The sequence below is a fragment of the Passer domesticus genome, chromosome 3 (genome assembly GCF_036417665.1).
Source record: "Passer domesticus isolate bPasDom1 chromosome 3, bPasDom1.hap1, whole genome shotgun sequence".
NCBI classification, from domain to species: Eukaryota; Metazoa; Chordata; class Aves; order Passeriformes; family Passeridae; genus Passer; species Passer domesticus.
The window spans coordinates 122746815-122773482 of NC_087476.1; the positions used below are offsets into that span (position 1 = coordinate 122746815).

Consider the following 26668-nt stretch of genomic DNA (forward strand, 5'->3'; position numbering starts at 1 on the left):
TATCCTTTCACTCCTCATGCCACTTTCCTACCAGTCCTAAAACAAACCAGTGCACCTTTCTAGATTCAGTGTTGCATGTCTGCAAGGGGAAAGGGGGTGTTTCTCCTACCTCATGCAAGGGGAAATAGTGAGATTTGAAAGACTCATGCCATTGAGTTTGTGAAGTATCCTTTGATAGTGAGATTGGAAGTGAGATTTGATAGTAAGTATTGAAGACTCATGCCACTGAGTTTGTGAAGTATCCTGTCACCTCCTCATGCCACTTTCCTACCAGTCCTAAAACAAACCAGTGCACCTTTCTAGATTTAGTGTTGCATGTCTGCAAAGGAGAAGGGGAAGTACCTCAAGAAGGAGAAATAATGAGAATAGCAGAAGAGGAGCGTTTTGGTACTGAAATGCTGAAGGTAGCAGGACATGCCTCTGCATCCCTGATGCTTTTATTTGATTTTCCTTGATGAATTCTGCAGTTACAACAAGAGACAGATGAGTCGGATATACCCAAAGGGAGGCCGTGTGGATTCCAGTAATTACATGCCTCAGATTTTCTGGAACGCTGGCTGCCAGATGGTCTCACTGAACTATCAGACCCCAGGTAGGCAGCAAGGAGCAGTGACCCTCACTCCTAAAGAATGGCTTGGGCAGTGCTCTCAGACAGCTGCCATGGGTTTGCTGCTGGCATTTCTGGAGGCAGCAGACATATGGCTGAATAATGCAGCGGGGTGGGATCACGGAGGCGTGAGACAAGGAGCCATAAAAACAGCCATGCACAGAAGGAAAATCCAGTCCTCTTTTGTGGAAAAATAATGGAGTACTGCATCTTCCCACAGAAATGGTTTTTATTAATAAAAAGTGTTAATTACAGGGAAATCAGTGCTTTCACAAAACACAGCTCTGGCACAGTTGGGTGCATGTCTGCAAAGCAAAGATGGAGTGCCCTGATTAAGATGGTAAAAAGTAATGACTGTGTGACAAATGCATTTCTAGACCAGTTGTTGTGAAGTGCTAGGAGTCATGTGCTCAGGTCTGAGATCCCAGCTGAGAGAATGATGCCAGGGAATGGGAATGCCTCTCCACAGGGTGGCCTGAGAGGAGATGTACTGTTCCTGTTCAGTGAAGACGTGAGTATAGCAGGGAGGCTTTCTGTCATTTTGATTGGTTTTTTTAATTCATCTAGTAATGTCTTCAGTGAGCTATATAACAGACCCATTTCCCGTTGCCTTTTTGTGGCTGTGGCAGTGCTTTTGTGCTCACTCCCCCTTCCCTGAACAGTCTTTGGTACAGCAGACACTCCTCTTGGTCATCCCCTGAGTTCTGTCCTGCAAAGCTGTGCCCAGGTTCAGCAGCTGAGGAAGAGGAGAAGGGATACCCTGGAATGTGCTGCTTGCAGAGCACTGCAGTGGACATGCCAGGGAGGCTGGAGCAGAAACACAAGGCTCACTGTGCTCCCAGCACTGCCTCTGCCCCCTGCCTGTCACTGCCAACCCCTTTGTATTGCACATTAACTGCAGTAGTTGTCCACGTGGAAGTGAACAGCTTGCCTGTGGTCCTCTTCTGTGATCCAGCTGTGCTGACAAGATGAAGATGATTGAGGAAATAAACATTACAGCTGCCCAGTAACTCCAGTAATAACTGGGAGGGGCATAGGGCACTCTTGTATTTTGTGTATCAGAGCACCAACAGAACAGATTTTGTTCCCTTTGAAGGTACAGTCAGCTGGGCAAGAGAAAAACCTGTTTTGTTGCTAAGCCAGGAGATTGTATTCTTGTGTAAGTAGAAAGCTGCAGGAAAACATTTCATTTTTTACCAAGTTCTGGAGAGGGTTGGATGAGAGGGAGGTTGTTACATGTCCATGGTATGTCTTCCCTTGCAAGTGCTCTAACAGTGCACTCACTAAAGCTCACAAGCTTTTAAACTGAGCAGTGCTGCTGTGATCTTTGTGGTTTCTTTCTGTGGCATTTTGTTCAACTAAGTCCACAGCAAGCCAGTGGGACATGCCCCTCACCTTCCTCAGACAGGAGGCTGCAGGCAGCTTCAGAGGTGGTGGTTGTGTGGAATACATCCTCCAGGCATGTCTCCTCTGGTGTTTCCGTGCTGAGGTTATTTGCACTGTTAAAGCTCCTGCATCCTCTGTCATTCAAAGTGAGCTGCAGAAATGTGGACATCTGCACTGTAGGTACCAAAAGTTAGATGATGGAAATCCCATCCCAGGCACTTGGCATGTCCACAGTTGTTACTTCCCTGCCTGCCAAGTGTGTTTGAATTCAGGGAAAGACTTTTTCCTAAGCACAGCATGGACTTCATCATTCTTGGTCAAGCTGTTACTCCTGTGAAAAAATATGAAGTTTTCCTGTTGCTTCCTTTTAGTTCTTAGACGTGGGTTTTATGTGCATTAAATTAAATTTTTGTTTAAACTTATTATTCTGGAAAAACAGTCTTACTTTCTGATCTAGTTCATGATCTGCATTATTCAGCAGGAAAGTGAGTAAATTCTCTCTCTTGGCAGATTTAGCAATGCAGCTGAATCAAGGAAAATTTGAGTACAATGGATCGTGCGGGTGAGTGATATCATTTAAACTGTTGTCACTGTGCATCAGTCCTTTACTAAGGTTTTAATAAGATTTTGTCACTGTTAATTATGTGCTACAAAAGGAAAATGGGATGCTAGGTGTAGAGTAGAAATCAGCAGAGTTCAGGGAGAATTATCCCCCAAAAGAAGGTATTCTAATGAATATGCCTTTAATTATGCCCAGTTTTTAAATGCGATCCAAGAGGCATTGTGTTCATATTCTGAAGATCATGAATACTGTACACAGTTATTCAAATCCATCTCCACCTTCTGCTCTCAGCCTTTCTTTGAAGATGTGCCTCAGAATGGAGATTCATTGCACAGTTCACAGAATTGTCAAATTTACTTGGACAAGTGGAATCTCAATAGATAGGGAACTTATTTTTAATCTGTGCACTCTTAATTGGAGCACAGATTTCACAGAGAATCCTGAAGTGTTTCATCTAAGTTCTTGCTCATGATTTTTGCATGACAAAGGATGTCCAAGGGATGCTGATAGATTTTTCTCAAATTCTGAGCATAGGCCTTAATAGGATGGACTGATCATTAGGAGCAGGAGAAAAGGAGAAGTTTAATGAATCTCAGGAAATGACAGTCCAGAAACACATCAGAATCTGCAAACTCTTCCTGGGAAGGAACTACTCTTTTACTGCTCTTACTCAGAAGGAGAGTCTGGGTAGATGGAGCTGGGTAAAATTGCTCACTTGCAGAATGGGCACAGAGTGCTTGGCCACCCCATGCCTCTGTTGCAGCTCTGAGCACTCCAGAGGAGGCTCTGGGCTTTGACAAAGCTGCACTCTGGAATTTCAGTCAAAACAAAAGAATAGAAGAAAACCAAAGCTTTCTTGTGGCAGAGTTGGGTTCCTTTCTGGCTGGACCCACCAGCTTAGTAAAAGAGTACCTGCTTTCTTTTGCCAAATTCTCTGAAGGACAGGCAAAATTATCAACTAAATTCCTGGGTTCTTACATCAGTGTTTTGATAACATAGTGGTAATGCATGGTAATGTTTTGATATTCATTATAAATGTGGTGGTGTTTCAGTCACAGAAGGGAAATGAAAAACTGAGCATTTCCTTCTGCCTGTACTCCTCTTTTCTCAGATTTGCAGCTTTCATGCAGATGAAACAAGGTCATTTCAGCATTTTTTATTGCAGCAGGCTGAAAGCAGAGGCTAAGGATAGTTCCTTTCTACCCCAACTTGCTTTAAATTAATAAAATATTAAGAAATCACTTTTCTAATGGAAGAAAAATGAGTAATATTACTTTCAAACAGAAGCAACGTTATTTAAAAATGGATGAAAATACTGACATTCTTTCCACTGGAATTTTTCTAGCATTTTTTAATCACTGAATTCTGTCTTGGCCTTTATCATACTCTGTACCAGTGATTCACAAGAGAGACTAAGGGTGGATAAAAATTCATCTTCCAGCAGTTTTGTCTGTCAGGGTTGCAGAATTAGCAAGATTTTTCTAGTTGCACATTTTCTTCCATCAGTGGAAGAGAATGTCTGTAATGTGCAGCCTTTCTGCAGTGATCAGCTGCTGTTTCATTGTGGTGTCAGAATCCTTGGGTTTTGGTGCAGCAGAGCACCAAACTTAGCTTCATTGATATGTTGATGCAGTGTGAGGTCCTCAGGGAGGCATTGTGAGTGTTATTGTGGTGGTACCTTTCATGCTGCTATAATTAACAATCTGTCAGCACTGACATTATCAGTTGTTTCCCCCAAGGTTTCATAACCACAATGAAAAAATCAGCTTCAAGCTGAAATTTAGTGTATGAGTCTTGAACGGTAAGGAACTGCCTCATCTGGAAAAATAAAATTGAAAAATCCCTCTGTGCTTTCCCAAAGTGTTAAAGAATTAAAACAAATGAGAGCATCTGTGTTTTATTACGTGCTAACTCCCTGTATTTTTAAACTGTATTATTCACTTGCTTTGAAATGTCCTTGATTATATTATATTTATTTTTATCTTAAAATCCCGGATTGATTTCATCTCTCAGTAGCTGGTAATGCAAAATGAAAACTAGTGTTTGTCTGTGCTCCAGACAACCATGATACTTTCTGTTACTTCCTCACTCTTGCAGCTGGAATGAGCCTGTGTTTTACACTGCTGTAGGAGAGCTCGTTGTTTAAAGGCAGAACATCCATTTCATATGCATTTAATACCATTTTAATTTCCAATCAGGAATCACTTTCTCTCTTTTCCCCTTGCAATAAGGTACCTACTGAAGCCAGATTTCATGCGGCGACCAGACAGGACGTTTGACCCGTTCTCTGAAACTCCTGTAGATGGTGTCATTGCTGCAACGTGCTCTGTGCAGGTAAAACAGCAGCAGGCAGCTGGCGTCACACCCAGAAGCACATTTAGGATCACCAGAGGCAGGATATATGCACTAAATGTGCTTGGCCTGGGCAGATTTCAGCAAATTGGTTCATTTTTTTTTTCTTTTTTAATATTGCTGGCTAAGATGCCTTTGTTTCCTTGATCTGAGTGGAGTGTGATGGAATTGGAAATGATGTGTTACAAACATTGTGGTGTTCTGACAGCCTTGGTGGTCTTTTTGAAATCCACGAGCCCACAGAAACAGATAAAGGAGTGAAGTTCCTTCCCAAGCACAGTATGAAACTGCACAGCATCACTTGTCCTCACAGGGCAGGGGGGAGTCTGGGCACACAGGGACAGGGCATTTCCAAAATGAAGGGACAAAAATGGTTGGTGTGAGGCAGGCCCTTCCTTTGGAGTTATCTCTGAGTAGCAAAGTCCATAAAACTCCTGCTGCAGTTCTACAGCATGGCCAGGTACCAAGTTCTGGGGGGAGGCTGACAATTGTAAAACGGGTTTGGTGAGCAAGAGGCTTCAGCTTTCACTTAGCATCTTCCATGGGCTGCATTTGAATTTCACACCCTCCCTGGCCAAGCATTCCTCATGCACTCCAGGTGTTGAACTGAGCTCCATTTGCACCTCTAGAAGAATAAGCATGTTTTATTAATGTCGTTTTTCTTACAAGGTAATCAAAGCACAGTCCCTCCAAGAAGGAAGTGGGATTAGTTAATTACTAGGTCATGTATTTTGACAGTTGCCTTTCTTTTGTGACTAAAACTAGTATAAAATTCCATGCAAATTTTGTAATTAAGGAGTTGAATGGAGCAAAAGCCAGCAATGATACCCCTCAGCCACATAACTTTTCAGATCTGGTATTCAGGGTGTTCCCCAGAAGGATGTTAGGTCATGGAAACAGCAGGATTTGGAATGAGCTTAGGTCTGTGAAATCATGTTTCAGTTTCTTTCTTTCCTCCTTGATTGTAGCAATAATGAAAACATTAGCTGTATTTTTAAGTAATAGATCATCTTGGTGAAATAGAAATTTTCCCTATCACCTGCTGTGGCTAGATTAATTTTGACTTGGGGTGAAATGGCAACAAATCTTCCTATCTCTAAAGATACCAAGGAATGGTGTGGGGTTTTGGTTTTTTCACTTTTTAAGCATTCTGCACTTTCCAGACATGTAATATGGAGTCAGAGTGACACATGATTAGCTTCAAACCTTCAGCTGAGTGAAAGAAAAGCAATAGTTTCTTATCACCTCTTGTGCTCCAGATGCACCATAGGGAAAAGTGCTTCTGAGCAGAGTGTTAGAAGGTGTGGAATAGCAGTGCCAGCTCTGGTTGTTCCATTCAGTGTTTCATCCAGTGAATGCATCTGTGAGACACGGCTGGTGATGGCATTTCAGATGGAGGCTGTGTTTCCCTGTCTGATCTGAGAAGCTTTTCCAGAGAGGTGCAGTTTGAACACACCGTTTGCACACGCGGAGCTGAGCCCACCTGTCAGCTGTAGAGCGTTTCTCAGTGGGAAATGCCCCTTCCCCATGGCCCTGCTGTGCAGTGCCTCTGCTCGCTGTGTTGCAGGTGATCTCTGGGCAGTTCCTGTCAGACAAGAAGATTGGCACCTACGTGGAGGTGGACATGTACGGGCTGCCCACGGACACCATCCGCAAGGAGTTCCGCACGCGCATGGTGATGAACAACGGCCTCAACCCCGTCTACAACGAGGAGTCCTTTGTCTTCAGGAAGGTAGGGCCTGTGCAGAGCACAGCCTGGCCTGTGCTGTGCCCTGAGCTGCCCTGCCCCGAGCCAGCCCTCCCTGCTCCAGCCCTCCTGCTCCCCGGATGGCTGCTGCTCCATGGAAAGGGTTTGTAGGGCCCCCGTTGCTGCTGCAGACAATGGGAAGCTGAAGCCAGCTTCCAAGAGGCTGCTTGCTTTTGGTTTGTTTTGGTTCTGTTTTCTTCTTTGGTTTTGCTTTGCTTTTATTTTTCTAATGGATAACCTCTGTAGCTATCACATGATTTTTTTTTTGTTTTTGTTTCCATTTGGCTTTTTCCTCCCCTTTGCTTCCTCCTCCCACTTGGAGGTAGCCACCTCCTCTGTGACCATGCCTGTGTTCAAGGTATGCAGTCTGCTCAGAATGAGCCCCGCTGGTGGACACCATCATTCCCTGGAGATTTCTTCTTCCCTGCCCTGGCAGTGGCTGCTATCTTGCACTGTTCCTTCAGCCCAGAGGGCAGGTGAGATGCTGCATCCAAAGCTAAGGTCAATGTCATTACATGGAAAAGTTGGAAGGGTGCTGTGTTCCTCAGGCGTGTTGCCAGCTCCCTCCTTCAGTAGTCCATGTGCATCATGTACCTTCTTCTTTATTTTTTTTTTCCAATACTGAAAGAAAAAACAACCCTTTTTTTCTTGGCATGGGGGATTTAAAGAGAGAGACCATTTGTCCGTGTTAAGTTTTTATCTCTCAGTCTTTATATATATATGATACACACATATATATATATTTATTTTATTTTTCCTCTGTTGCCTGGAGTTTCATCCAGACTACATGTGTTACAGTGCTGTCTTGGATAACATCTGTTTTGCTTACACCTGTTTCGTTGTCATGCAGAATTGTTGCTCTTTTATTCCAAGTTCAGACTTCTAGTCCAAATTTCAGACTTCTTGCCAAGTGGTGATAACTCTTCACACTTGGGTATATTACACACTTAATCTGCTTTCCTAACAGCACAGCCAGTTTTTGAGAGAAATTTAGTTGATGCAGGAGTTTCTTCTGAACTCGCATTCTGGAAGGAATGTGACTTCAGGTGCTTTTCTGTGTGTGAGGAGCACAGGGAGGATGCTTATGTGCAAGCAATTTGGCTGCCCATGGCCTGCTGGCCACATGACCAGCATCTGCTGCTGTCTGATTTCTTACATCAAAAGGGCCATAAACTGCAGTGCAGCCTGTGCTGGGACATGGTGCAGGGGCTGAGGCCAGTGTTTCTCATTGCTGCTCTCCAGTGAGCAATCCCATTGTCAAGGCTCTCTTGAACTCATAGGTCAGCCAAGAGATTCTTTTTCCTCACCTCAGACCCTTACCAGAGCTTAGCAATGTAATCAGCATCCACTGGAGGTGAAGCAGGTGAGTGGCAGGAGCACAGCAGGAAGGATTCTTCCAGCTGGAGATGCTGAAGGCACGGGGTGCACACTGCTAAAACATCCTGAGAGGGTGGAAGTGCCTGGCAGGATACCTGGCAGAGCTAATTCATGCAGAGGGAACAATAAACTCAGTCCCCACTTGTGCTCCCCAGCAAATCTGTGTCAAAGACCATCATGTAATGACAGATGTGCTGATCTGTGACCTGTAGGGGAGAGATCTTACCTGCCCTGCTTGGGCTGCAGTGTTCTCCTCAGGCTGCTGCCTAACCCTCCACAGTTGTTCTCAGGTACTGTGTTTGATCGTTCTGCTGTCATGTTTTCTCATTTTTATTTTACTTAAAATGAAGTTCCAGTCATTCTGCCCTGGGTTCTGTGTTGTCCCTCTGTTGTGTGAGGGGAGGAGGGAGTAGGTGCTGGTGGTGGCCTGTGCTGCAGCTGAGCAGAGCAGGATATCCATGAGCTGCTCACTCGGGTTCAGAGACCAAAAGCAGCCTTTATGTTGTGCCCCCCAAGCCTGAGAAGGGAGGTGGCAGGGGGAAGTCTGAGGGAGAAGGCAGACCCAGCTCACTGAGGTCTTCCTTGTGTCCCTCGGGAGCTGGCGAGGAGCACCAGGCAGGGAAGGAGTGGGGGATCTTCGCCAGTGTGTGGTGGGGTGGGCTGGCAGGGGAGCTGCCCCTCTGCTGCTCTGCCTCCTCCTCACTGCTGCATGCCCAGAGGCAGCACCTCTGCTGCAGGGGCTCTCTGTTCTGTCCTGCTCAGCCCAGCTGGGGGCTGGCGGGGCCGGGAGGCTGCAGCAGCCCTGCTCCTGTGCATGCCTTGAGCCCTGTCCTGGGTGCAGCACCACCTCTGCTGGCAGCACAGCCTTGCAGCCGCTCAGACAGCCCCAGCAGCCTGTGCTTGCACTCCCCTTGCCCTTTTGGATGCATCCCAAATCCCATCTCTCTGTCGTAATTCCTCCTGATCCAGCACTACCTGCCCTGTGATTGCTGCTGTATCTGTCATTTCCCATGCAGTATTTACCTGCCTTCTTACCACTGCCACCAGCTCCAGTAATGAAAAACAAACACGCAGAATATTTACCTGGTGTAACTGAGCTGCAGGATTTACACAACCTGAAATGGAGCCGTTATTTAGGGTGAAAGCAGCTTTTCTAGGAAAGATGGAGTTTGGCAAGCTGGGGTTTGCAGGGAGTCCCTGGTCCTGCAGTGCTGATGGTTTCTGGCACCGAGCTCACGCACGGGAGGCGGGAGGGAGCGGCTGGGTCAGTGCCACTAAGTGTCTGTGTTTGTGGCTTTCCAGGTCATCCTCCCTGACCTCGCTGTGCTGAGAATAGCAGTGTATGATGACAATAACAAGCTGATTGGGCAGAGGATCCTGCCCCTGGACGGGCTGCAGGCGGGTTACAGACACATCTCCCTGCGGAACGAGGGCAACAAACCCCTGTCTCTTCCCACGGTGTTCTGCAACATTGTGCTCAAAACCTACGTGCCTGACGGGTTCGGAGGTGAGAGCAGCCTTTGTCCCGTGTGTGTGGCTCCTGAGTGTTGGTGTGCGCGTCCTGAAGTGCTCCAGGGTCACTGTGCTGTGCTGGAGGAGGGGAGGAGCCGGGATTTGTGACTTTCTGCAACTCCTTGGAATCTCTGGATATGGAGCAAAGGAAGCTGCTTTTTACCAAGTGCCTGCCTCTCTTGATGATAAAAGCATTAGTGTACTAAAATGAGAAAATAATGTGGAAAATAAGCTACTACTACTTAGCTCAATTTGATTTTCTCTGTTGACAATTTAGAGTCTTTTGTTACATATTGTCTGACATAAATATCTGTAAGGTTAGGATGTACTTTATCTATATTGATTGGCCTATAAGTATAAAAAAATTTACATGCAGAAACATAGTTTCTTTCAAACGAAACCAGTTCTATGTTCTTGGGAAAGTTGGTGTATTTTTGTAAAAGGTCAGTGAAATCATTCAGCATCCAGGACCTCTCTGCATTTTTCTCTCCTGATTTTACGTGTCTTTAGTGTGGTTTAATTGTTTTTGAGTCCTCAGGAAAGTTATTTTCATGTGAGTATTTCCAAGATCGGGTTGGCAGAGCTGTGGTCACTTGCACTGAGCAGTGGCAGATTGCCACGTGTGTGTGGGGACAAAGAGCTGAGAATAATCATTACACCTCTGAAACCTGAGTAATGCTTGAGTTCCCCCTGACAGAAGGGGCTTCTGTGCCCCTGATGAAATTTGCTTGTGCATTGGACAATACATAAACCATTTAAAACTGTGAAGTAGGAATTGCACAAAACGTGAGTGCTGTGACTCTGCAGCAATTCCCTCAGGGGTTACTGATGAAAGATATTGATCAAACCAGTGTTTTTCTCCTCACAAAGCCTATTTCAGACCTGCTGCCATGCAAAGCTGGCTGCACTTCTCTGAGTGTGATTTCCACAGTAGAAACTGGAGGAAGGGAAGCTTCACCTAACCTATGTTCAAGACTGATGCTTATCCAGGCTTTAAAAAATTGACAGTCTGAGAGTTCAGTAACAACATTTCATGGAAAAAAGGGTTTACAGGAGCATTTGTGTTGCTCACATGAGAAATCCTGGTTTCTGGCAAGTCAGCTGGAGGTTTGCCACAGGCCTTGGAGCACCACCATGCCAGGATGCAGCACGTGTCATCCACAGTATTTAACTGCAGGGACCTTGTCTTGAGAGAAATGTGAGCTTCTGCCTAAACCTGAGGTTCTCAAGGGTAATTGACCCATCAGTCTCAGAGACATGTTTAAGTGCCCTTTAATTCCTACCTGAACTGAAGCTTTTGGCAGCAAGTGACTCAGCTGAAATATTTTCTCAGCCAAGGACGTGCTTCTGGTTTGGGATTGATGTTCTATGGCACCAGACTTTTCCTAAGAATAGAATTTAAACTTAGCACTGTGTTTGATGTGGCTTGAGCTGCTGAGTGTGCTGCACGCACAAGGAGAAAATATTTGTTTAATGTCTCTTTTAAAAACTGCATTCTGCACTTGCAGAAGTGAAAGACTTGTTTTCCAAAACCTCAACACCAGTTTAGAATTTACAAATTGTGTGCTGCACTGTCAGCAGTGCCGTGGGTGGTTTGTTTGATAGAGGTGGGAAAACATTGCTACCCCTAAGTCACAGTGTTGGTACAGCAAAATGCTGCTGGAACAGGGCTGGTGGTTGTAGGTTACTGTCAGCAGTGGAAAAGCTGCCTCCACATGAGCAGGAGCTAATGAGCTCCATTCTGGTTCTCCTCTCCCTTCCCAGGCTCGATGTGCCTGGTGTATTTTCCTCCCTGATCCACAGCAGCAGCATGGTGAACACCTGGGCAATAACTCCTGACACTCAGGTGGAATCATTAGTATTCTGCTGGCACGTGGTTTTTAATTACTTCTCATCTGCAGTGAGCTTCTCGTTGCTTTGTGAGCTATCATTAGGATCTCCATGGTAGTTCTAGCAAACCTGTGGGAAGGTAGAGCTCAAGTCAGTAGCTGCTTACTTTCTTTTTTCTTTCTTTTTTGTTCTTTTAACCTGTATGAGTAAGATTTTAAAATGTGCCCTGAATAATAACTAGAATGGGTGATGCATTGTAGGCTTTAAAAGATGTGGTTTCCTTTTTTTTATTTTATAGCTTTGCAATTTCCCGTGGTTTATTTGCATCAGCCCCTCTGTTCCCAATAAAACCACAGTAATGTCACAAATTGGTGCAAATGAAGCAGCATTCTCCACATTTCTATTCTAGAACTCAGTGAGCAAGCCTGGAGTCAGGTTGGTGCACTCTTCCAGTGATTCTCAGTCCTGTGTTTGACTGCAGCTCTCCCTGGCATGCTGCTCCCCACGCCCAGCTCACCCCCCTGGGCAGAAGGGGGGCTCAGAAAAGCAGAGGGCAGGGCTGAGTCAGCTCCCCCAGGGGTGCTGAGCCTTGGGGAGTGCTGGTGTGGCTCCTTGCACAGCCCAGAGGTGCTGCTGCTCTCCCAAACACCTTGGGCATTCCCCCTGCAGCTCCTGAGCACCAGGTTCCGTGTCCAGGTGAAGCTGAAACGTTTCCAGCACGGTGCTGGGCAGCCCTGGGTTTGCACTGGAAATGTGTGCCAAGGACAGAAGGACATCCTTAATGAGTTAGGAGAGGAGAAACACTCCATGCTCAGCCACCAGCCATTGCCATGGCTAAAAAGAAATCCTAGATGGCTTTTGTCTGTGTGCAGTGAGTTCCAGGAGACATCGTGGTCACAGCAGTTGCTGGAGCTGGCCTGTTCGTGTGGATCTCAAGGGCAGTGCTGAGTGTTTAGTACAACTTCTGGGGGAATGGGGGGCCTGTCTGAGCTGAGGCCTCAGAGGAGCATTCCACAGAACAGCTCAGGCTGGGAGGGAGATGATACAGCCCAGCCCCTACTTTGAACAAGAAGTTTCTTGCCAAACCTCTTGATGGGTTGGATATTTTCACTTTTTTTTTTTTTTGACTGTTGGAGTTAAGCACAGGAAGAGATTAAAGATTCCTGGGGCTTTGTCATGCTGTGAAGCTGTGCTTGCACATTTGTCACTGCCCTGGAAACAATTCAGTGATGTGTGTGGTGCCCAGGCTGTGGTACCACTGCTGGTTCTGTGTCATGTGCAAGATCCAGGTGCTGGTCATGCCTACAAAAGCATTTCACAGCCTGTCATGTCCCAGACATGGACTGTCACCAAGGCTGCTGAGAACAGATTTACCTGATTGCTTTAATCCACCTGACACTGCTCTTTAGCTGGAGATAGAATGGCATTTCTGCAAGTCCCTGCAGTCCTGAGGCAGTCAGCACCCTCAGCCAAGGGACAGAGTTGTGCTTTGTGCCTCAGGAGGTCCATCTGCTCTCCCAGTCTGCACTCAGTAACTGGGAGGAACTTAGAGCAGTCTGACAGAGTCACTGGGTTTTCCTAAAGGATTAAAACCACACCTCGGTGCACTAAGAACTGTTCCATGTTCCAGGTGCTGTGGAAATAAGCACTTCCAGTCCTGCCAAATTCACTGCAGAAAGCTGGACTCCTGTTGCAAGCCATGTCTCATAATAACAGGGACAGAATAAAGCTTTTGTAAAATGCTCATTTCCAGAGGCCTCTAAAGCTCACAAAAAGTTGATTTTTTTTTTTCTTACAGATATTGTGGATGCTTTATCAGATCCAAAGAAATTTTTGTCTATCACAGAAAAAAGAGCAGACCAAATGAGAGCTATGGGCATTGAAACTGTAAGTAGAATCAATGGCAAGCACACCCACTTCTGTCCACGCTGTGTTCTTTATTTAAAGTGAACTGTTCCTTCTCCAATCAATGCACCTTACCACTTCTCATTTTCAAATATAAGCTTCTTTGTCTGGCTTATGTCATTTACTGAAATACTGGCTGGCTTTTCATGGATCACATTAATACCTCCTTTAGGAGGAGAGATTTTAATAAATGGGGACCAAGTTTGTGATCAAGTATTTTAGTAAGTAGCTATTTGGAATAGGCTACAAATGCTTTACTATGGTCTTGTTTGAAAATGTGTTGCAATTTCATTATGTTTACAGTAAGCCATTCAGAAATTTCTCCAGCTTTTTGCACTACAGGCCAAAGAACAATGAATGTCTTCTGGTGTTTCTTCCAGAGTGATATAGCTGATGTACCAAATGACACTTCAAAGAACGACAGGAAAGGCAAAGCCAACAATCCCAAAGCCAACGTCACCCCCCAGAGCAGCTCGGAGCTCCGGCCCAGCACCACGGCAGCCTTTGGCTCTGGCCAGGAGGCCAAGAAAGGTACCCAGCCCCTCCCTCTGCTCTCACAGAGCACACAGCAATGCTCATGGTCAGCTTTCCCTCTGCACTCGCAGTCATTCCCAGCACCCTGCCACGGGGAGTTGGCTAATTGCACACGGATTTAGTGCGTTGCTGAAATGGCTGTGTGAAGGTGATGCAGCTTTATTTCACCAGGTGACCTCTTCGTGTGGCTGTACACTCTGGTATACAGCTAGGGCTTTTATTGTATGTGTGTGTTACACACATAACCTGCGTGGCTCTGGGAGTAGTTTACTAGTAAGGATTCCTGGGGGAGTGCCAACAGAAGTGACTATTAACTAGCATAGTCCACAGAAACTCTTCTGCTTTTTCTCTCCCCTCACAAATCCCTTGGCAGGGTTGCAGATTTAAGTAATTAAAGGTATTTAGAATTCACTGGATTCTGTAGAGATTTCCCAACAATTAGAAATGTTTTCACAGTGTGGTTTTACTCTGAAAAGTGATTATGGAAATGGCATATTTATTGTAAAAAAAAATTTTAATTGTGCTCATTTATAAGTGAATAAGTATTTTTTCCCAACTCTTCACCGTTCACTCTACAAAGTCATTTTTTACAGTCAAATGGGATTATTTGTTTCTCCCATATCATCACAGGTAATGAAGATTAAGCGAGAAAGCAAATTTGTACAGCTGGATGAAAGACAATAAATATTTCTGTTAGTGGGCCCCAGGAGTTGGGATGTGGTTCCCTCACTCCTCCAGCTTGCCCAGAGGTGTTGCCAGGAGGGAGGAGGAGCACAGAGGGCCCTTGTCTCACATTGAAGCACACGTGGCTGGGTGCACTCTTGGGAAGGGATCTCCTGGGAACCCAAGTGCCATCTCTCTGGAGTCACTGCTGGCAGTGGATCACAGCCTCAGGCTGTCTCTGGCACCTGAACTCCTCCAGAAGTTCTTCCCTGGTGTGGCCCTGGGTCACTGTGCAGCCGGGTGTTTTCATTTCATGTCTCATGACAAGGTGCACAAGTGCTAGCTTTAGTGTGCATTAATCCAGCATGGAGTTTGCTGGGGTTGATCACAGAGTCCTGCTGGCCATGGAGCCAGACCTCAGCTAAGGAAATGTTCAGTGTAGTGGTTCTGTGCAGTAAATGCTTTAAAATAAAATCCTGAGGAAGCTGTTTAGAAACCCAGCAGCCTGATGCAGGCACGAGGTCTCAGTGCTTAACACTTTGCTGACTGCAATTTCCATCCCTATTCTTGCATGTTAAAATAGAGCTGCTCATGTCTATATCCCCTGTAATGATCCTTATTTCGTGTTTCTTATCTCTGTGAGTTACTGGGATATGGATAATTCTAGCACTGTTAAAACACACAGCTCATCTTGCTGTTAGGAATTACGTGAGCAGCAAAATGGGGAAGGCTTTCAAAGGCACAAGAATGTGGGTTTGTTTGGTCTCACATTTCCAGTAAGAGTCAGATCACTTGTGTTTTGGAAAACTTCAGCCTCTATCTGTGCCTACGTCTGCTCCTGTCTCATTTACTAGAGTAATCTTGATACCATATACTCGAGCAGAGTCTTATGCTCCTAAGAAAAGAAAATATTCATATTCCCTAAGGAGATTGCCTACCTCCCCTCCCCTCTTTCTGTTGGCTTTTGCAGAGTCTGAGCATTTTCCAGTTAAATTCACCTTAAAAGCCAGAAAGCCCTTTTCATACAAGGGAAACCTTACAGTCCACAGACATTATTAAGAGCACTATTATTATTTAGCATTAACTAAATATGTTTGCAGTATATTAATACTCAGGCCAACATTTCTGTGTGAAACCTCAGGAACACCTGAAAATTACAACTCCCGTGGCATTGTATTGACATTTTTAGTAACACTTTCATCTAGGATGTGCTTAGTAGTTTTTAAAAAGCCCTTAATATCTCACAAAGCATTTATTAAAGCATAAACATTAAATGAGATCAGGTTTTGTTTGCATTGCAGTTAAGGTGACCAAAACATTTTCATTCATCTACATAGTGCTGTTAGTCTTGTATGATTGAAATCTCATTCGAATTTTCACTTCTTTTGGTTTTCTCCTTCATTTTTTAACTCTCCTTTGGACTTGGAGCACAGTTCTGCTTCTTTTCCCGTAGCCTGGTATTAAGCAAAATGCAAATTTTATTTTTGTTACCACACAAGCTGCAGGTTAATTTTCCCTCCTGTGTTTTAACCTGAGGAGAAGCACACCTAGCCCCAGTTTTGTAGTCATGGGGAGCCCTACCCAAGAAACCTCCCCACTGCAAGCAGTGGTGCCAGAGCAATCTCCAGCTAGGGACCAAAATTCTGAAGGTGTTTTAATATTCATAAATGGTTTGCTGTGTTTGCAAAAATGACCTTTTTTCAATCCTTAGATTGCTGTGTTTTGACACTTCAGTCCAGAACCATAAGAGATTAAATTACACTCATTGATTCAATTTTTTTTCCACAAGGCAATTGATTGAAGAGTACATGGGCAAAGGAAATTACTGTATCTTAGCTAGATCTTGATGCATAATTTTCCCATTAACCTGTGACAATTTTTTTCATGTGGTGAAAAACGTTAATTAATTAATTAGTTGTTAAGTTAAATGTAGGTTGCTGTGCTAAAACTTTGAATATGAGATATACTAGTATGTATGAAGTTTTAGATAAACTGTATCAATACCTTCCCAGGTATAGACCTCATTCCTCAAGTGAAGATAGAAGATCTAAAGCAAATGAAGGTAAGTCTTGACACAAGCTTTTCAGGAGGTGCTCCTGATTTTTTGTTGTAAGTAGCCAGGATTTTACCTGGCTAAAGTCAATATGGCCACATAAAAATTGATCCAGCTTCTCCTTTTTCAGGCTTATATAAAGCATTTAAAGAAGCAGCAGAAAGAGCTGAATGCCTTAAAGAAGAAGCATGCCAAGGTATGATCATTAAGGGTTCTCTGAGCCCGATTTTAAGCAGTTGCTCACTAGCACAGGCAGCTCCTAATTAAATTATAGGGAAGACTAAGGGGTGGTAGTGGGACTCCCAGGAGGGCATGCATGTTTTAAATGGGCTGAAATGTGCTGCAGGGAGCACACTTCCCCCTGGCAGCCCTTGGTATGCCTGCCTGGGGCTGGCTGCACTTTGTGTGACCCGTGCAAACACTCAAGGCTCACCTTTGTCAGGGGAGGGGTTTGTCTTGCTCCCCTTGCATGACTTTTTGACAGGGAACATGGAGAACCAGGCAGTCATGATGGGAGGCAGGAGGTGCTGCAATGAGGAAGGCACTGGAGAAACTGCAGAATCACCAGAGAGAGCTGGGGTGTGTAGCTGAGAAATGCAGAGCCCTGGTCCTGCTTATTTGTGTCTGTGTTAACCACTTCAGAGCCAGCTGTTTCTTGGCAGTGACACCACAATTACACTCCACAAATCTCTGCCACAAATACACTCCGTGTAGGAAACCACAGCCAACTTTGCCCTGCCCTCTTCCATTAGAAAACCACTACTCTTGTGACAGAAAGAGTTATAGTAAGTGAGGAAAATATCTCAGGTTGGGAATTTTGGCAGAGGAAATCCACAAATCCATTCTGGGCTGTTGGGGCAGCCTCCCTTGCACTCTTTGCTTATGAATTCCACTGCAGATCTGATGCCATGTGGTTGCCTGGGCATTTCTGGTATCAGTCTTTGGAAAGAATATGTCCAGTCACTTCTGCATACTGTGCAGAAATGCCATTTTTTAAACAATGCATCCGTAAAAACACCTGCATTTGGCTGCTTTTGAGGTGGAGTTTTCCCTGCCTACATTCCCTGAAGTATGAATCTCCTTAATCTCCCAGTATGAATTAATATCCATATCTTATATTCAGCTACAGAGCAGCTGATGTGTGTGAATGATGACCTTTAGTTTATATCTCTTCTTTATCATGTTAAATGGTGAGTACTGTTTAGGGGAATGACCTGGGGTGGCAGCACAGGCAGCTGGGCAAAGGACATTTCTCAGTCAGCCAACTTCACTTTTTAGCAGCCTGCTTTTATGGGCCCCTACTTCATTTTAATGTTTTTCAGAGCTGTCAGTTTCTGTGCTCTTTGGGCTAGAGACAAGAGGAAGGATAGAGAGGGATTACCTTGATTTATTCCCTACCAGCCCAGCAGCTCAGCAGAGGATTGTGCTCCACAGTTCTAGCAGTGCCAGACACAACAGGGATGGCCACAAGTGCCCCTTGAGGAATTTCATATTGTTCTAGACAGTAACCACAGTTGCATAATTGACCTAAATCCCCAAATTCATCTGCTGCACGTTCATATTGACATTGAAAATATGTAGAGTTTGAATTAAAGCCTAGTAAAAAAAAGCATTAATAAAATCTCCATTTCACAGTGCAGAAGTAGGAATACAAAAGACATGGGGACTCTAGACAAATAAAGTTCTGCAACATGGATTCTTGAACTGGAAATTTAGTTCCATCTTCTTATTTCCCCATCCTTGTATTCTGTAATGAGAATCCTCCAGACCTCAGTTTTCAGCTGTGCACAGTATTTATGTTGCTTTGGAGAGATACTGGACAGGAATAACAGTCTGTACCATGGGAATTTATTCCCTCTTCCCTTGGATAGCCTGCACTGGGATTTCTGCACACACACACTCCCTGCTCCCAGAGGAACAGTGTATGACTCTGTTCTTTTCCCATGGATGCTCTTGCTGGGATTTGAGTCTTTCTCTAGCAGTCAGGTGGCCTCTCAGAGCACTGTGCCTTCAGTTTGTAATGACATGTCATTTGTGAATATATTCATGTGAAAGGTGTGCAGTGGGCTTGAGGAGATCACCAGAACCTACCTGAGGAGACTTCTACCTGCAGACCTGTTCTGAATCAGCCTGGAACATGTTAGCAACTGAAGCTTTGCAGTTGAAAACAAAAGATGCTACAAAAAACACTCCTGTTTCTTAGAGTTTGGGCAGAAGTCTTATGCTTTGCAGAGTTTGTTCTTAGTCCTGTGTGGCAGGAACTGGGCAGCTCTGCTCCTTCGGGGGGTGGGTATTTTCAGAGGTGCTCTCAGTCACTCCACCTGGGGCTGGCTGGTGTAGCCAAGCTCAGTCATTCTTTTCTCTGTCCCTGTTCTCCCTGCCTGGTTCGTCACTGCAAACACCCCCTGCAGAGGCTGGCATGTTTGAATATTGACAGAAGCAATGTGCTTCCCTTTAAATCCTCTGTGGAGCAGCAAATTCAGTTCCCCACTCTGAATGCAGCTCTTGGAAGCTGTGTGTGTTCCCTGGGGAGCTGCTTGGCAGGTGTTGGAGTGCTGGGCTACAGCCCAGTACTGGATTTTTGAAAGCACTGCAGCATTGGTATTAATGTTTTGGTAAAAGTGAGTGTAAAAGTATTTAATTAGCATTTTTAGAGGAAGAAACAGTGATAAGGCAAAGGTGTATAGAGAATAATAACAATAAAGGGCAGTAGAATAGCAAGTGTGGAGAAGATGCAAAAAGAGCTATAAAAAATAAACATAAAGTCCTGGGTGAAGCTGTTTTAATTAATGAGGTTCTTTTTGCCCAATTGGATAAAATGCAGGGCATGTGGGTATTAACAAAATAACATGAATGAAAGAACCATTTTTCCTATTGCAGTGTAAATTTAATATTTGCTGCTCTCTGTGCTGGTCAAATATTTGCATCATTATGAGCTGCTGTTCTGACAAAGGAAAATAGAAAGTTAAGTTGTGTTGCCCAGCTTGCTGTCACTTGCCACAGGAGATGTGTGCCACAAGGTGGGATTTGTTAATGGTGAGAGTGCTGCTGTCCCTGGGGATCGTGGGCCTGACCTTCAGAGTTGTACTTAAATGCACATTTATTCCAACAGATGACTGTTTTCCCCATCATTGCTTTGTTCTAAAATATACCATATTTTTAAGGTTCACCGCAGATTTTAATTTTTCAAAGAAGAAATGTTTTAGTGCTTGTGGTGGAATACCTGGACTGTTTAGTACCACAGGGCTAGACCAGATTAAATTCCATTGTCAAAACTGTCTGTTTGTACACTGATATTTTCTAGGCTGTAAGGAAATTGCCCATCAAAAATCCAGCAACCTAATGGTAAGGCCCTGCTGTTTTCCAGGAGCACAGTGCCATGCAGAAGTTGCACTGCACACAGATTGACAAAATAGTGGCCCAGTATGATAAAGAAAAGGTGTCATATGAGAAAATGTTGGAGAAGGCAATGAAGAAGAAGGGGTAAGATATTTTTTAAATTATTTTTCTTCAGACTTAAAATAGATTTGATATTTTATGCTTTTGTGGTCTGGAATAAAGTGTTCAATAAAAAAGGGCATTGTAGCTTGAAGCAGCATCATCCTTCAGCCTGAGAATGAGCTCTAGTAATGGGCCATAAATGCTGGACTCACTCTGCCTTTCTCCAGTCTGCTGCTGTCAGAACTTTAAAAGTAAAAGCAAAGGATTTGCCTCTGATTTTATTTCTGTGGTCTGGTGTGCTCTCACTGCACTCCCCAGGGATGTTGAGTTCAGTGAGAGCAGACTAATGTCCTCAACAGCTCTGTCACCAGAAAGTGATAGAGCAACTCCACAAACTCCAGCAATGTTTTCATTTTAGGGGAAAAGCTGGCTTTTAAATCCTGGATGTTTGAAAATAATAGACTCTTGCTGTGCTGTTAAATTGAATTTTTTTTGACAAAAAACTTACAGATGCTCAGCTGGGATAGATGAGTGTTACTCCTTTGACTGGATAGAGCTGTTTTGACTTGCACAGGCTGGTCTGGGATGTTACCTGTTTGTCCTGAGAGGTTCTGTGAGTCCCCTGTTTGTCCAGAGAGGTTCCTGGAAGACACTGATAATTTACTAGAGTGTCTAATTCTAATTTGGAGCTCAGTGGCAGGACCTGCTGCTGCCTTGCTGCTCACCTGGCAGCAGTCTCCTCTCCACCTTTCCCGTGTCACTGGAATTTCATCAAGACAGCAGGAATTAGTTCAGTTCCAAAGCCAGCTATGCTGACAGTTGCTCCTAATTTCACATTGTTGTCATCTGGCAACAGCAGCTGGCAGCAGCTCACTCACTGAACCCTGAACATGGATGCCTGCTTGGCACTGGGCTCTTCCAATAATGCTTTTTCTATAAATTACTTGGAATGGGGGAGGGTTTTGAGCACACGTTGTAAACTGCCAAAGGAACAGAAGCAGGACTGTCAGAAGTAAACCAGGTAAGGAGAATTCTCCTCACTAAGTTATTGGAAGCTCACAGGTCATGCTGTACCTTTTTGTTCAAGACAGGGGAGCTGTAAGCACACAAATACGTATAATCTATGGAGTTCCTTCCAGGAAATCACTACTTCTCCCAGCAGAGAGGGGACAGCTGCAGGACTGATCAATTTAATGTGGCTTTGATTCCATTTCATTGAGTGTAACACAGCAGAAGGTTACTGATACAGCTGGATTTGTAGTCACAGTCAGGTTATTTCCTACAGTGGCAGAGAAATGAGCTCTGGGCATTGCACCATAATTATTGTGGGGGCAGAAAGGTTCCCCTGTGCTCTGAGGTTTAAGAATCTCAGTGTTCCTGTTGGCCTGAGAAGGAGCCAGTGCCTCTGCCTGTGCAGACAAAACAGCCAAGGAAGGTGTGCCAGGCAGTTCAAGGTGGAAATGGCTGTCTCTGTGCAATAAATATGGGGATACAATGCTCTCCAGATCACCCCAAAAGGGGACAAGTATCAAAGCAGTCCATAGTTTGATCCACTGTTTGAGGTCACTTCGTTGGCTACCTGCAGCATCTTTTCTTAATTTTATAATGCATGGACACCAAAGCCTTTATGCTGGTTTCAAATTATGAGTTAAAAATAAAATTGGAAATGACCACTCCAGAAGCAGCCTCAGTGCAAAGCCAGACACTGTTCCTTACCCCAATTCCATGCTTTCCATGGACTCCAGAGCTCTCAGTCACCTGATGGCTCTTCCAGCTTTACAAGACTAACTGCATACATCTGATTAACAGCCAAATCAGAGTCAGTATCTGACAGACTTGCTGTGAAAACACTTCTTAATGCCACAGCAAAATATTCTAAGGGCTCCTTCATGGTGAGCCCTGAAAGCCCGTTCTGCAAGGTACTTATGGCCACCCCAGCTGTGCAGAGCATTAAAGGACGTGCTTAAAAGTGAATGCATTGGTGGACACTTCGAAATTTTATTGAACTTAAATAATTGATGAATCCAGAGTCCTGGGTTCACTGAGTACAGGACATGCTCCATTTCCTTGGCTATCATTCTGGAGCATTTGCAAGGAGTAAAAGTTGTAAGAGAGTCTGTAGAACACGTTTTCAAGGCATTCATATTGAAATTGTCAGATTGTTTCCTGATAAAAAGGCCTTTGATAGGTGTAGAGACAGCTTTCTCTTCTGATCTTGTTGTGCAGTTTTTTTGCAGTCCATTTCTGCCACATGGTGTGACAAATGCCAAGTGCATATTGTTCAGCAAAGTAGGATTTTTTTAATCACATGCTAATTCACTGACAGATGGACAGGATTTTGCTCCCTGTGCTATTTCTGTCCTGCACTTGAAATGCTTACAAATCCCAGAGAGGCATATGGGCATAGGTATGGTTGTGTTCCACTCTGAACTGGAGTCAGGGCACACAGGGATCCTTCTGCTTGATTGGGACTGCCCAGAAATCCAAGTGTGTGTGTGTGTGTGTGAGCTGGGCAGGTGACCCTGCCTGGGGCTGGCCCTGGCTCTTTGTCCCCAGCTGGGACTCCGTGGTTCAGCCATGGCTGTGCCACCACAGCTGGGGCAATCCCATTTTCTGTTGTCCCGGGCTCCAAACTGGCTGGGGTTGCCTTGGCACATGATGAAAGCTTTGTTTCCAGAGGCAGGATCAGCCGGTGGTTTGGATGTCTGGGATTCTGGAGAGTCCAGTGATGAACTAAGGAGGCTGTTTTGGGATAAAGTGTGTCTGATTCACACCTAAGAGTCAATGTCTTCCATGCTGATCAACAAACCCAATATTCCATGGCAGCCACACCCTGATCCAGTTATCAAAGACACTTCCCTTTCAGCTGCTGGGTTTTTCAGGCAGAGGTAACAGTGGCCAGAACCTCTCTGTGTGACTTTACATTGCTTCCAAAGTGTCAAATCAGTGTTAGAAATACCTACAAAATTTCCCTTGCTCTGGGTAGAAAATAAATTACTGGTGGCCCTTGGAAAAACAAGACACACTATTTTCAGGAAGGGCTTTCCTGGTGCTGTCTGATGATAAAATTTTCTGCTAATTTCCATAAGTTTAGCCGTACTTTGATATGAAAATAGGATTTGAACTTGTTAAGAGTTTCATAAATCTCCTTTTCTGGAGCAAACACGGATTAATGTTGCTGCAGTCAAGCAGTGACCATCATTATCAGGGCCAGCTGATAAATGAACGTGTCCCTGCCCAGACCCAGAGCTGCATCACTTTGCATCAGGGGCTGATCCAGCTCAGAAGTGTGGCAGTGGTGTCCTAACAGACTTCTCCCAAGATCCTGTTTTATTGCAGGCCCCTCCTCTGCAGTCACTCATTCTCCCAGAGGGACACCCACTCTTTCTGTAGGTGTACATTTAGTGCACCCACATCACCCTGGGAGGTAATTATTCAGATTGCATGGTTTTCTCTGCCTCAAACCAAGTGTAAGTAACCAAATCACTTTTAAAACAGAGTCTAAAATCATGGCAAGGATAGGCCTGTAAGTTTTCAGGCAGAAACTGGTTTCTCTTGGCAAGGCATTACGAGCCTGGAAAAGGAACCAAGTGTCATAAATGGAGGTGCCTGACACATCCTCAGCAACAGAATAATTGCTGGGCCAATCTAGAATTAATCATGTGGTCATTGAATTGACTGATCATTAATCCAACAATATTTTGTAAGTTGTGAATGGATTGCCAGAAGAAATAATTTCATTCCAATATGGTGCAGCACTTCAACTTTGATTAACATTTTAATTAGTAAGCGCTGACTGAATGGGGAGATGTTTAACTTGTGGCACACATTTGCAATTTTTCTTTTTTTTTTAGAGGAAGTAATTGCGTTGAATTGAAGAAAGAAACGGAAATTAAAATTCAGACACTAACATCAGATCACAAATCTAAGGTAAGCAAACAGCCAATTTTAACACAGGCAACTTCTGAAAGAGAGATTTTGAGACCCAAGTGGTAGTTAATTTTCTTGGAAGTATATGAATAATTTTCAGCAATAATAACATGTTGAAAAGAATAGGAGTAATTGAGTGTCTAAAAGTGTTTCTTAAAAAAATTTTTGAAGCAACATCAATTTCCTGCTGTTTTGAAATTTTTGAAGAAAGCACCATATTCATGCCTCGTGAAGTGAAACTGGTCATTTGTGTCAGCTCCAGTTAAACAAAGAATATGTGTTATATGAAATTTGGATGCTAAATACATTCCCAAAATACATCCATAAAGAAGTCTCTATTTCATTTTCCATCATTGTTGCCTTGCCTTGGCAGTCACTTTCTTAGGGAATGAGGAGCCCAAGTTGCTCTTGAACCAAATGCCTTCTTATTCCTAGTGTTGCTTTGTTTTGGTTTTTTCCCATGGCTTCGTTGCTTTGTTTTCTCCAAGGTCCTGGGGAATAAAAGTGCCCTGGGCCTCAACCTCAGCTGATTTGGAAAAGCTGTTCTCAAGCTCCTGGCTCCCCTGGAGTTGCTCAGAGCTCTTTCCTCTGTCCTCCTGTCCCCCTGCTGTGTCCCCTGACTTCCTGTCCCTTAGGGAGGCTTATCCAGGACTTGCTGACAGCTTTGGAAAGCTGTCCAGACTGGAGGTGGCAGGGACACCAGGAGGCTCACCCTGTACCAAATCAGCTGGAGGGAGGACAGTGCTGGAGGCTGACCCCAGAAAAAGCTGAAACCCGTGAAAAGAATCAGACAAGAACAGAGAACACACACAAACACAGTCACACCTTTGAGCTAGAACAAGTTAATGTTGATCTTGCCTTCTTTGAACTTTATTCTCTTTTCCACATGAAATAATATTTTATTATTTTATTATTTCATGTGGAGAAGATCCTCATTTTCTAAACAAGGTTTGCTTTCTTGCTGCTGCCCTCTCAGCTGTAGATGTAGCAAACCTCCCAGGTGCAAAACCTAAAGGACTCTCTTATCTCTCTGTCTTCTTCCCCTACGAAAAGTCCAGAACCCTTTCCCTTAACCAAAAGCAAATTTGCTAAGTCAGAAAACAAAAAAAAATTCATTCCTCTCTTAGTGAAACAAACTCCCTGAGGAGCACTGGCTCCCAATCATCCAGACGTGAGCTCCAAAACTCATTTGAAATTGCATTACACAGAAATTTATTTGCTCTGATCTCTCTCTCACCTGTATCACTCATAGTCTGGAGTTAGGTGTCATTTGTACACAAGGAACATCCAAATGTTCATTAATCTTCCAAATCCAATAAATGTGACTCATGTTCTCCCTTCCCACGAATATATTCAGTTTCTGAGTCCTGTTCCTTTCAAAATCCTGCTTTCAAACCGGTTCCCTTTAATTTAATCCATGCCTGGAAAAAAAAGATTGATTTTTTTGTCCACTCCCATGTCAGGTTTTAGGATGAGATTTTGAAAGGAGACTTAAATGTAGGATTTGAAATGTAAGACTTCAATATAAGATGTGAAATTTCAAGCTTCTGATTATTGGATAATTCCCAAAGAACTCCTCTGCAAGTCATCCCCCTCTGAGGATTCCTCTAATGATTTTCAGCGTCTGTGGTTCCATCAAAATTGTCCAGATTATTTACCAACATCTTTTGTTTCAACTGCTGTGTGTGGCCCCTTGAATTATTCCTGGAGATCATTCAAAAGTGTGCAAGCAACGGGTTGGAAAACAGTGCTCAAGACCATAGGGAAATTAACTCTTATCTTAGATGAAGGTAGGTGCAATTAAATTAGATTAAATTCTGAGATGCTGAATGCATTACACTGATATAGTGGGAATTTGATTAATTAACAGTTGTTCAGCATTTCTCAGCATTTGGCCCACTAATTTTGATATATCAGATTCAAACCTAATTCATCTTTAATTACAGCTCATGTCCTCCAGTACAGCTCTGTGCCACAGCGTGCCTGCAGACACCTTTTCATCTCCAAAGCTCCTCCTGTCATGAGTAAACATCCAGCCCGAGTTTGACATAAAATATTGGAATGAAATCTGAATGTCCCAGCGTGTACTTCCCACACAATTAACCTAGCAAATGCAAATTACTCCCCTGCATTAGGAAAGTAGGTCCCAATATCAAGCAGGCAGAGGATGAAAAGGAAAGAAAAGGAAAGATTACTTCAAAGATCATTCCTGCTTGAACTTAGTGACTAAACAAACTTCTTGCATATATGCTGTGCAAAAGAAGGTTCCTTATCAGGATTTTAATTAGTCTCTTAGGCGCGGTGTAGGGACAGATGAAAGGACAGGCTCACAAACTCGGTCTGCAGAGCAGGAAGGAGAGAAGGAAGCTAATGGTTGTTTTTCCTGTCCTTTAGGACAAGCAACACTGCCTTAATAGCAGAAAGTAGGACAAGAGCACAGCCCAGTACAAATTAAATAGTCATTTCAACTATGCTGCTAATAAATTGGAGAAAAGCAGGGATGTTCTCTGAGCTTGCCACAGCTGAACTTTGAAGCGTGTCACAGACCTGCAGCAGAACTGGATTTCAGATGATTTAATGGCCATGAGTTTTAAGTTCTTTGGAATCTGAGTCAAATTGGGTGTTTAAAGTCTTGTAACTGGTGTTTGGCACATCCCTTGCATCCTTCTCACAGGTTATATCTTGCTGTACCTGAAATGAGACTTCTGCCTTGGTGGAGATGGAATAGAAGAAAGTTTCACATGTCAAGCTTCACAGGAAAGTTTGTTT

The 26668-nt window shown here is 44.1% G+C and overlaps 1 protein-coding gene across 9 annotated transcripts in view; it reads left to right on the top strand.

The window, feature by feature from the left end:
- Positions 1-26668, top strand: part of PLCB4 (phospholipase C beta 4) — a 191156-nt gene that overhangs the window by 148599 nt on the left and 15889 nt on the right. For all 9 annotated transcript variants that reach the window (XM_064415698.1, XM_064415699.1, XM_064415696.1 and 6 more), the window contains 11 exons: positions 468-592; positions 2504-2555; positions 4787-4889; positions 6475-6639; positions 9334-9538; positions 13172-13260; positions 13659-13809; positions 16488-16537; positions 16659-16724; positions 19896-20011; positions 23824-23899. In XM_064415698.1, coding sequence (XP_064271768.1) covers positions 468-592; positions 2504-2555; positions 4787-4889; positions 6475-6639; positions 9334-9538; positions 13172-13260; positions 13659-13809; positions 16488-16537; positions 16659-16724; positions 19896-20011; positions 23824-23899 — 1198 coding nt within the window. The remainder of the gene's footprint in view (positions 1-467; positions 593-2503; positions 2556-4786; positions 4890-6474; positions 6640-9333; positions 9539-13171; positions 13261-13658; positions 13810-16487; positions 16538-16658; positions 16725-19895; positions 20012-23823; positions 23900-26668) is intronic.